The sequence below is a fragment of the Vidua macroura genome, chromosome 2 (assembly GCF_024509145.1).
Source record: "Vidua macroura isolate BioBank_ID:100142 chromosome 2, ASM2450914v1, whole genome shotgun sequence".
Classification (NCBI taxonomy): Eukaryota; Metazoa; Chordata; class Aves; order Passeriformes; family Viduidae; genus Vidua; species Vidua macroura.
Genome location: NC_071572.1, coordinates 20,894,124 through 20,906,828, shown reverse-complemented (window position 1 = coordinate 20,906,828; position 12,705 = coordinate 20,894,124). Strand labels below are relative to the sequence as shown.

General features: G+C 34.0%; 1 protein-coding gene across 1 annotated transcript in view; it reads right to left on the bottom strand.

The window, feature by feature from the left end:
• Window positions 1-12,705, bottom strand: part of ANOS1 (anosmin 1) — a 126,174-nt gene that overhangs the window by 24,593 nt on the left and 88,876 nt on the right. The window contains exons 7-9 of the mRNA XM_053970332.1: window positions 8,095-8,297; window positions 5,465-5,612; window positions 576-725 (exon numbers count right to left, since the gene is read on the bottom strand). Of these exons, the coding sequence (XP_053826307.1) occupies window positions 576-725; window positions 5,465-5,612; window positions 8,095-8,297 (501 nt within the window). The remainder of the gene's footprint in view (window positions 1-575; window positions 726-5,464; window positions 5,613-8,094; window positions 8,298-12,705) is intronic.

Here is a 12,705-nt window from a genome sequence, read left to right as displayed (position 1 = left end):
CCCTTTATTGATTTCTGAATATGAATAGACATTTAAATTTATGCCATTTTCCTTTTGACTGGAGGACTAAATCATAAAATTGTTGTTAAGACTTTTCTGAAAAGCAGAAGGATGCAGCCTAGAAGAAAACTAACTTAAAGATGTTGTCTGGCTGTGACCATCTATCCATTCTGTTCTAAATCAAGGTGACTGATAAAGTTTGGCATAAAGCTAAACATTCGTATGTTCCTCACAACTTTTGTGGGTAATGTCAAATTCTGCTATTTAAAACTTTAAGGAGGTAATTCCTACCAAAATAAAAATTGTCTCAACTCTGTGAAGATTCAGTGTCCCAACATGACTGACTATAATTTCTGGATAGCTGAATCATGTCATTTCCTCCTGTAAGACATATACACAGACATAACACAAAGAGCAGAGGCAATGTTTCTCTCTAATATGAAGATGAAGGGATGAAAGGATGGGTGTAGGATTCAACTATCAATTACTTATAATATTGTGTTACTGTTCTACAACTCTGAGATGGATGATAAGAGTCCTCCTTAGAGAAAATAGTAAAGCAAAATTTGACAAACCTGTCTTCTTCCAATAGACTTTGACCTGAAGTTGATTGTCCTGATAGAAGGGAGTTCCAATTTTAAGAAAACGAGTGGTTTTCCTTCTTTGAAAGGTTGGGTAAGGATCTACCAGTCCTTTCTGTGGTTTCCCAGCAGATGTCCGTTCCTCTGTAATACACAGAACAATCAGGAAACTATTTAGTTAACTACAGTGCTGCATAATGAGTGTGCTAAATTTGGTGTAATTCAGAAAATAACAGTATCTTTATTCCAAATGATCTTATTTCCATTGCTTACCTAAATGAAATAACTATAAAGAATTAACTGTCCATAATGGTTGAAAAATTACTCGTTTGAAATTCAGTCAAATTTAGAAAGTGACCAAAAAAAAAAAAATACACTTTCACAGGGAAATGCTGTGTAAATTTTCTGAAGAGTAATAAGGAAATGGATTGTATTTCTATATCCCCAAGAACAAGAAATGTTAACACAATGATTTTTTAAACAGCCACAGTATCTACCAGTAGTTCTCTCTAATAGTTCACAGTCTTTGTAATCATGCAGTGTTTGAGTATGCACAAAATCCAAGGACAGCATTGAATGTAACCCACAGAGTGCCACATGTGGTTACTACATCAAAGTAAATATAGTCCTCTGGTATGCTATATAAGAACACTGTGGTCAGATTAAAGATCTGTCTTGCTCACTTTCCTGTTCCCAGCAGTGAATGGTGAATGCTTAGGAAAACATTGCAAGAGCAGAATTTTCTTTCAGCAATTCCCTTGGTGCTGTGTGCTTTGCATCCAACAAGCAATTACAATTGATGTCCTTCATCAAGCATTTTGTTTGATAAAAATGTATCATCATATAGCAGGGTTGACAGTACTTATAGATATTTTCAGTTAAAAAGAAAGAAATCTTCATCCAAACTGCACTTTTCATTGCATACTTGCAAATGTATCTGATCCAATTAGGAGGATCAGGTTATAACCAACAAAAAAAGCTGTATTTAATTCAATATTACACCTAAATTAAAACTAAAGAGTCCAATAATAAGGAAGTGGCAAATTATTGACTACATACTTGAGAGAAAGAGGGATTCAGGTTTCAATAATTATCAGGAGTAACAGAAACAGAACATATTGCCTTATATGCAGCTTCAGTTGAAACTCGCTTTATGGCCAAATTTTGCTTTCTCAGCCCTTTGCTGAATCTAATACGATTTTTCATTTTGTTTGTTTGTTTTAAATTAAACTACCAAACTTAATGAAATCCTTTCTTAAGGTAACCATAAAGTTACTACTACCTGAATGGAAATGAAAAAGTTATAGCGAAAAGTACAAACTAAAATCTATTAGGTATTCCTCAATTTAAATTATTTCAATTTTATTAAATCTCTGCTTTGCTGTTCTCTGTCTGCTCCACTTCCACAAAAACCAGGACACCAATTTAGAATATTTCTATATAAAGATCAAGCAAGAATCTTGCTACATTTCCCAGAAGTGAAGCACACAAATACAGTGAGGCAATGCCTTTCTTTCTGAGTGTGGGGAAATGTAATGCCAGAGGGCTGAGGTCAAAGCTCACAGAAGTGTGTAGGACTAATTTACTTCAGAGGGGTATGGGCTATCTCTAATCTGACAATAGGACCAGACACCTAAAAAACAGAGCTTAATTCCACACAGAGCAGAGTATCTGACAGTGGTGCTTTAGCAAAACTGGCACGTTGCTTCTGGAATTACTTCCCAAAGTCCATGGAAATCCCAAAATAAAGACAAGCCATGGATGTTATGTCCTAGATAATATTTCAGGAAACTTTTTTGTTTCTTTTTCATATTTCTCCATCTGCTTCTGAGTATTCTCAAAAGTATGTCAAGCAGGACTGGCTCTGTAACTAACCGGAGTGAGATATAGAAGATGAATTTGCATCTCCTCCAGGAGTAGTTTTTACTCGCTTTTCTATATAAAATATAATGTAGCCATTTAAAAAAATAAATCCAAAAAGGCCTAAATACACCTCTCAGTAGAGTGTTCTATCAATTAAAGTGAGTGATATCAGTGGTTTAGGTTCAAAGACTCTTGACTTCTTTATCTCATGGCTTTAAGAGAAGGGATGTTCAGATTTTTCTATAAACTTATTACTGAGATACTCGAAACAAAGATGCGTTTTAGTTGGTACAGGCACTGAATTGCAGTTAAAAAGAAAATACTGCTCATTAAATAAATGGATGTTCATAATTTGAACAGTCAACATTCCTGAAGTATACAAGATTAAAAAGATACTATTCTCAACATAGTTTTACTCTAGTTTAAAATACAATACAACAAACCTTTTAGTACAAAAAAGTCACCCCAGTAAAGCAAAATAAAGCACAAGGCATTAGAAAGTTTGTAGTAATTAACATAAGTAGGTAGCAGATTTTCACAAAAACTGCTCATGGTCCATTTTCTGAAGCAAAACAACCATGGACAGGGCAAGGTATCCAAGCAAGATTATAGAAGGAATTTAAATCTAGGAGGTACCACTGCAGTGGACAGAAAATCATGAAGCAGCCCGGTCACATGTGAGGTATAGCATAAATTAACTCCATTTGGTAGAGGATTTATAAGTAATAACTCATATGTGACCTGCATCAGATTCTGAAAAACACAATGTTTTGAAGACGGAAAACTGAAACGAAGATTTTCTCCAATCATAAACCCAGGGGTGATACAGACCAAGAATCAGAACATTAGTGAGGCCACGGAGAGCTAATACAGCCCTACCAGTGAAAGGATTTCTCACAGTAAATATGAAAAGGTACAAAAAATTACATGCTCATATCTCAATTACTCACCTTCAGTTTAGAAGGCTTTTGTTATATGGGAAGTCTTTATTTACTATCATGTTTAAAGATGATGATGGTCTGACCTAATGTCAGGAGTACCAATAAAGCATAACAAAGGTCAGTTAATTATCCCTGCTCCCAAGATGGAAACACTTATAAAGCTATACTAATAATAAAATGAGACAAAGAACTTTAAAAGCTTGCCCATTTTCTCTTTGGCTAGTTGTATATAACGACAGCTAGAATTTTCTCCCACTTAGCAGGAAACAGACCAAACTCAGACAGCTAAAACCCCAGCATCAGGATTCTCTGATTTAATGTAAACTCAGCTGTGAGTTGAGTTCTATCTTAAAGCTGTGATGTCGTGGTGATATGACAGTCAAGATGACTGGACTGAAAACTAAAAACCTTAAAGTTTAGCACCAAGAGCCAGAACTTCACAGAAACTTTAACAAAATGAGCAGGAAATTGGGTAGGGGGATGGTGTGAAAAAAAATTTTTGCTTGTTTATCTAGTGAACTTTGCAGGGGGGGAAGAAAGAGAAGGAAAAAAAGTATCAAACCCCGCAAATAATTCTTAGGAAAAGAATCAACAAAATTTTAAATTTCTCAAACACCAATGATACACTTCTAGCAGAGCTCAATGGCTCAGTGTATGCAATTAAACACCCAGTTCCCACAGTTATTTTTTCCTCTATTACATCTCCTGTGTACATATAAAGAAAGAAGGAGAACTTAATGTGATAACTGCAAGAAGATTTCAATACCATGCACAGTCCTGCAAACTAAGCTCCTTTTCTAGGGGATGAAAAAAGCATAGGTACAATCTAGGAGGGCCAACAAGGAAAAGGCAGAACTCACATTGGGCTTCACTGAGGATTTAACTCAAACTTGCCTAATATACAGACAGTGGAGATTCAAGCTGATATTCTGGTACGAATTTGAAGCAAAGACTCAGTGCATGGAAGAGATGAAAACTTGACCTTCTGCTGTCTCTCAAGATGGCCCAAAAGAATAGTAAAGGTTAGATTAATATGGGAAAAAGAAGGATACTTCAGCTTATTTTTTCTTCTTGGTACATTAATACCAACTACAGACAAGAAGGTCACATTACAGTATTTTATGTATGCCCAAACAGAATATGGCAACATCAGCAGTTGAATAGTGAGGTTGAAAGTAATTACAGATCTCTTATGAAAATGGCTACAAGTTTAAACTGTGAATGTACTTTAAGTAAAGAATGTAAATAAATACAAAATGAAATTAAGTCAGGGCAGAATAATTAAAATAATATTCTTTAACATCTTATTTTCAGAACTCTGCTGTATTAGTTAATCAGAGATCCATCAGCAATTCAGGCAGTAACTCTGTATTGCACTGTAATTTTATAAATAGCATTTAAACAAGGCTAAGAATCATGGTTTTCTGCCAGATTCAGATACAGTTTGCAATTATATTACTTAGCATGTAAGTTTCTAAGACCTTAACAATATATAACCTAACATCCTTGAGACTTTAATTTGAATGTGGGTCCTATGTGTGCAGTATTTTGAGAATGCATGGTTGTCAGACATAGAATGTTTTAAATTCCCTAAAAGAAGAGTCAATGTTTTATATATCAATTCACAGTAGACACAAGCTTTTGTGTTCCAAGAATCTGACTTAATGGTCTACTAAAAATAGCCAGAATTTTGAAAAACTGCAGATTAATACTGTCGAGTATTAATTAACACACAAAAATGGTTTTATTCCATCCATTTAGAAACACAGTCAGAATCTATACCTGTATTGAATCTAAACAAATATTAACATTACAGTTATGCAAAGGCTTCCATTTTCTTTGCAACTGTTTGTTTTAGGTGAGTAGAGTCTAAGTCAAAGAATTAGGCAAAAACTGTCACCAATTTTTAAACAAGAAATTTAACAAGAAAGAGTTACTCAACTTGACCAGGAGATGATCATTGTGATATGGAATAACCCACTTAAGAAAATGATTTTTTTAAATTTAAGAAATCATTATACAAAACATTCAAATTCCAGATAAAGGAGAGAGAAAGCATTCAGGTGTTTGATTACTCACTATTATTCCTGATGTCCTGAGTCGTGCTAAAATGGAGAGAAACTTTAGCACTTTTTAGGCGTATCTGACCCCAACGTGTTACTGCCTGCAGCTCCACATTGTAGTTGCTGTTGGGTTGGAGCCCCTCCAGGACCACATAATTTTGGGCCTATAATAGAATAAATATAGAAAGCAGTTATAATATTGATGAAACACAGGCCTTTATTAAAAGCAGGCTTGTTATCTTAGGCACACTACCTTTTTGAAGTTAGAAAACTCATATATAAATTTCAGAGTGAAATTTCCTTTCTGAAAAAGATTTCTTTAATTGGACTCTGTTTTTCTGTGTCATTTTAAAAATACTAACCTACTTGATGTTTGCATAATTTTGGCAGTTTCTTGGCAATTCCAAACCTATTGTTTAGGCAAAACCTAAGAGGTTTTCTTCTATATAACAAGGTTTTTCTCTTACTCCAAAATCATTTTAGCAAAAGGAATTTAAGCACTTTATTCAACAATTTCTGTGTTAGTAAAGCAATTGAAAACTTTTTTCTAGAGACAGTCAGTCTGAAGACAGCTAAAGTTCAACATTTAATATATTTTTCAATACATTCTATTTCTTTCAATTCTTGAAAATAAAAATTTAAAAAACAAGCACCAACCAAAAATACCCTCACATTGGAAAGCACACTTTTCCTGTGTAGAATGGAAAACAGAACAGAAAAAAACCAATTTCCAATGTCACAGAAGTGTATAAAATGGGGAAACAACAGATTAGGTTTATCGTTCTCCAGTCAGAAACCCATACATTAAGGCAAGGCACATGATATTTTAAAGAAGAGTCCAACTTTCACAGTCTTATATTTTATTTTGCTATATTTAATTATAAAAATATCCTTCTAGTCCATATGCCTGGTGGAAGATATTACTCCATGTTCTCATTAAAATTCCTAGTGCCTTTCAAGTTTGACAGTCCATATAGAGTAAAAAAGATAACCATGCACCAAGGTGACCATCCCATATTTAACACTTGGGATGTTAAAGAAGGGGATTGCCAAAAAGTATTTAGTATTAATTATCTTTACTTGTTTAGTGCTGATATATTGACTATAACTTTTGATTAACAGTGTCAGTATTGTAGTCAAACTAATTCAATGTCTACCTGGAATGAATTCATATTGAAATCAATATGAAATGATTTGGTTTGGGTTACATCTAAATCTAAAAACTGGACAAAAATAATCTTCAGTGATCTTTAACAATTAAGACTTTTCAACCTTTCCTTTTTTTGTTTTTTAAATGTTTGTGCATTTGCCATTCTTTAGTCTAAGGGCTGCTACAATATTCAAATGACCATTGATTAGCAACAGCATCTGGAGTGTCCTGAATCTCACTGGCAGTGCTGTGCAGTTTCATGACATGATGCAAAAGAAAAAGTACAAGTCAGGAGTAATATGAGGGATATTGTAAGAACCTGCCTTTTCTATATAATACACCTTGTATTTCACTATACTCAAAGTCTGAACCTCGTCTCAATCACCCTAATGTTCCAATGTACCTGTTTTAGTATTATTTGTATGTAGGAAGTACCCTATGGAAAGGTACTAAAGACCCTGCTCAATTTTAGAATTCTCTGGGGTTTCTGATGTACTGTCCAGCTTGTAGAGAGAAAGCTCCCTGTTATCTTTAGGCTGAAGCCTCTTTCCTGAAGGTCTTCACCCAATGTCAGGTTTCCTGAGGAACACAAACTTTTCTATGTAGCATAGCCCAACCCTACTCCTATTTTGCCACAAGTATATTTTTAAAGGACGATAAAGAACTAACCCTTTCTGTGCAAATTGACTTGCATGATTTAATCACACAGCCTTCACTGCCTTTATTTCTGTCAGGGTTTGGTGACTGAGGGACAGAAGGGGAATTGTGTCACTCTGACTGTCATTCACCACAGTGCAATGGGCAGACAGAGCCAAAACACAGTGTTAACATAGACATGGGACCAAATTCTCCCTATCAAAAGCACTGAGAATCAAGTTATGTCTAACTGATTTCTGTTATTTCTAGCTAATTATTTCTATTAATTGCTTTAAAATAACATGCAATATGCTTAAAAATACCATAACAAAAGGCTTTCCAGTAAAGCAATATTTAACACATTACTCAAGAAACTCTTAGGAACTTACTGCAAAGGAAATATTGCCAGATCTTTGGTACAGCAGTTTATTTAAATAGTTTTGTGTAAGTTTTTTCCTCAGACCTATACTGACGATTTAACGATTATTCTCTGACTGTGTCACAAGTTTTACTTGCATAGTGAAATAACAATGTGACAGCCAATGTCAAGCTTTTAAATTAAATAAACACTTTAAGAAGCACTAATTGGATAAGCCTAAATTTAGAGGACTAACAGCATTTAACTTTTCATTCATCTTTCCTGAAGTATCTTATCGTATTTACTTGTATTCTAAGGCAGAATTCAGTGTAAGAAAAGGATTGAGAGATCAAAATTTTCTATGGGCTTTGTGATATTAAAAATTAGGACCACTATTTTATTAGTGTCTGAAATCATTGGAACTTATCACACATTTTATACTTACACTATTCTGTGTAAAAATAAACCATATTTCTGTCCCAGTTACTGATTTCTTTCTTACCCCATCAGTAATCTTCCTTCTCTTTTTTTTTGCTGGAATTACATATTTGCTGTATGTCCAGCTCCAGAAGACTTTGTAGTGGTGCACTGGGATATCAGGCTCTTCTGGAAGATCCCAAGTAATCATTGCATTTACACTCCCATCATTGTTCGCACTGATATTTGCAATCCTGATATTGGATGGAGCTGGTGGAGCAGATGGATCTGGAATTTAGAAAAAAAATGAAAATATTCTAAGGGAAAAATTATGTTCATTAAGGTAATCTTCACCTCATGTATTTATAAGGCATTCTTGAGCCAGCTCTACACTCTAAATACATTGAGGAAAATCCAGGCAAAGACATCCTGTAACTGATATGGCTTGTGAATTCTAGAAATTCAAACTCTACTGAAATAAAAATTATGGGTTGGCATCTAGTTTGCCATTATTTTGTGTTGGTGATAGTTCACAAACATTATGAAGCTTTATCAAAATGTACCAGACTATCAGTTTTCTTTCTGTCACTCACTATTTCAAATACATAGTGAGTGTAAAATATTCAGGTTCTACAAGTGGCCTTGTAGAGTCAGCACAGAACTGTACAGCTGAAACACTGAATATTTTTTCATTGCCAGATAATTCTCAGATGATGAAATTACTTTTTGACATATTGAATCTTTCTTCAAAATTCTAATATTGATATCTACCACCATGGGACACAAACACTTCCTTAGTATAAATGCAATTAAAGCATAATGATATATTACACTGTTGTAGAAATCTATAGGGGTTTTTGTAGAATGTCAAAAAGCAATTAGCTACCCCTTTGATTTATTTCACTATTCTTGTTCAATTCCTGGTCAATATCAACTGAAATGGTATTCCTTCAGTTGTCTTTGTGCTGACTCTAGAGTCAAGGACACACAACAGTCAGAGTTTGAATAAGATTAAATATTGAATCTTTTCCAATATTAAATTTAAGGTCCTCCTGGTGGATTCACTATATAATATCCTGGTCCCAGGTAATGTGAATCAATGAAGATTTTGCAACAAAGCTTCTGGAAGTCCAGTTTTGCTGTTTACCAACTCCTGTTTAATCTGATTTTTTAATTTCTACCCTTTTTAAAATGTCTGTGTCAGCCAAAAATTGATGACAAAACATAAAGAAACTGCAAAAACAAAATGTACATAGAAGTAAGCAGTGAGACTCAAAAAATTTAAAAGCCTATCAAAAGAGTAAAGGAAATTCACAATAATTAAGACATGTTACGAATGTACAGCCATTTGAGCCCTCACTTATTTGCCAGAAATAAAACTGGAGGTGTGAGGAGGGGACATCATACATTCATTTACTGTATGGTTCACCTGCATTACTTTAAATTGGAAAATGAGCTGTTAAATAAACATTCCAGCCATACTTAATTCATCAGATAATCCCTATGACAAATGATCTCACTGAAAAATTCTATCATTTAGTTTAAAAAGAAGACACATTCAGAATTAATAAAGACAGCATTTTCCTTTTAAAGATCAGCAGATGTGAAAAAATTACTTATTCCTGTTACTAAACAGGACTTCTGCTGAAATAACAATGGATACTCCTGTTTCCTCACACATTCCATTTTTAGTTAAATAGTAATGGATGCCCCTGTTTCCTCACACATATAATTCAACCTAACTTCTGGCCATAAAAGTTAAAAAGCATACTTAAGAATTCTGGAAATTTAATATAATTTCCAAACAGTAATAATGCCTCACTTCTCACTTGTGTTTTTTAATCCACTAGCAAGTCAGTTGCGTTTATTTTTTCTGGCTTTGGAGAAGCACTGCTGTTACACTTATTTCCTTATCTGTGAAGTTGCCAACCACTCCATCTTAAAGTATACTAAGCTATTTATTCCAGAATTAAAGAAAAATTCAGCTAAATAGTTTGTACTATTCTCTCATATTTTTTTTCATTTGCTTCCATTATTTAAAAGGTAGGTATAAAATGTAATTTAGGTAAACTAAACAGAATCATGATTCACACATATAAGACATTTATTAAGCATTCATCTCCACTGATTTAAAATATTAAGGGCTTTTATATGTTATATGACATTATATGAGGGATATGAAACATTTATAACCTGAAGTGCAACATGATCATATTACTGTAGGTGAATTATTCAGGTTATCTCCCAGAAGTGCTATGCATCATGTATTATGTATACAAAACATATGGGATAAAATTAAAGGTGTTTCAGAGAATATATCTTCCCAAATGGTCAGATATGAGCAAAAATAATTCTACCTATAAAACATGTTTGTCCTCATTCTGCATCTACAAGAGATAGAGAGTCATTTTAAAAAGTAATAAGAAGTTAAATGAAATAGCTCCTTTGGGCAAAGTGTATTACATGATTAAAAACATTTTGAAGTTCTCTTCACCAATTTTCTGTAGGTCTAAAAACTAATGATCAAATTTAGATTCTTTCTTTTCAAATGTTTATATGCCCATTCCGGCAAAACAAAGCAGTTAGAAAGAACTATGTGTTCACTGAAGCCAATAGATCATTTCTTCTCAATTCTACAGCATCAGTGTATCTGTACTTTCTATAATTGCACAGTTTATTGAAAACATTATCAGTAGCATTTCTTCTGTGCTCACTAGACACAGTCCAGGCAGCAGACAAAATGCTGATCCACATTTGAAAGAAAATCTATGAAAGTAGAAACTACTTTGCTATGTGAGAATACAAACATTCCATTAAAAATCACTGGGTAATTACAGTTAAGGATAGAAAGAATGTCCTCTTAGAAGGAATATACATGTGAAATAACACAGCAATAGCAGATATTTTCCCGAGTGCCCTCTTTCTTCAAAGACTCTTTTGCAAGCCTCTCAAATGTCATCCATAAAAATGCCTTTGAACAACAACAGTGGTGGTGGTAGAAGACAGAAAGGAGATGTGCAGCTAACAGACATGAAAAGGTGAGACACTGAAAGTAACGCATTTCTATGAGAGCTTTATTAAAACTGGTAGACAGATTAAGAAAATAATTATCCATAAAAATATAAAATATCAAAGATAAACAAAACTTGCTACAGTTTTGCATTTAATCAACTGAAAAAAATCTTGTCTTTTTGTATGGATGCATCAGTAAAATATTTCATGGATTTGGGGCATATTACCTGAAATATTATGACACTCAATGAGCATTTTATATCAGATTATGATCCATTCCATATTAAGTATTTCAATACCACAATATAATTTATTTATCTATTTTGATATATTTCTGCGACACTCATCACTATTACAACTGACAGAATGATCATTTTGTAAGTTAAGAACCCAAGAATATTAATTACTTCTTCATTTGAAAGAATTTAGTTTCACTAGCAAAGCAGACAAGTGAGAAGGAATAGCAGGGTAAGATAATGTGATCTCTGTTAACAGGAAGAAAAACCAAACAACCCAAATTCCACATTCAAAGAAAGCACTCCAAAAAACCCCTACAACCCCTAGGCCTCCCAAAAAAAACAAGAACCCAGAAAAAAACAAAAAAAAAAACTGTGACATGTTTATGAGCATGCTCCTCTACAATGCATGCCAGCCAGTTACCACATAACAAAGTAGTTGTTTTGTTCTGCATTATTGCATGGAAAAGTCATGCTTCTGCAAGGTGGTCTGTTATGCTTATGTCCATGTAGATACTAAAAGCATTATACAACCCATGCTAAAATACTTCAAGGTCTAATAACTGGTACTGAATCATAAAGCTGCCTACATAAGGTGTTTGTTAACCTGACCATAAAGCTAAAGTGACATTCTGCTGACTATAAAGCTAATAGACATTCTACTGTTGGTCTTCATATTCCTGTGATCCCTTTGACTGACTGGCCACATGTATAATTCAGATACACAGATGTAAAATTACTGGAATGGAAACTGCTGCCAGTTTTTCGAATGCAAAGCACTGATACTTTATATACATGAATTTATCTGAGTGTTAAATCAAATTCTTTGGTTTGCAGAAAGAGCAGTGCTAGTTGCAGCTTTTCCTTTGCAGTTCATACAACAACCCAAATAAAATACAAGTCATTCTATATATCCTAGAATTTGGCACAGACAGCTGTCCTCAACTCCTAAAAAATTCTGGTCTCAGCAGCCTGACAAGTAAATCGCTTCTCACTGTTAGAAATGATAGCTTCATTAGGTCAAGGCTGAAGCTGCTGTTCCAGCACATGGGATAAGTACTCCATTTGTCTGGATTGTGTTTGGCTTGAGTATACCCAAAGGACTTAAATTCCTGTCTTGCTGGCTACTCAGCCATCACAAGCAAAATTCTGTATCCAGTCCCCAAAAGGGAGGATTTCTTGCTGCAAATAAAGGAAAGAAAGAAAACACTCACATCATCACCATTTCAAAATGAACATCTTCCCACACTCATATTTGTGAACATAGTAATAGTTTATATTTTCCAAAATTCTTTTAATTAATAGTATTTGCAAACACCTTTGCAGAACCTTAAAAAACAGTATGGACTAGCTATACTACCTTCTAGCTTCTATACTAGCACTGCTTCAGTGCATCCACTTTGTCTTTCAACGTGGCAACTGTAGTGAAAACAGTAAATGATTTGGAA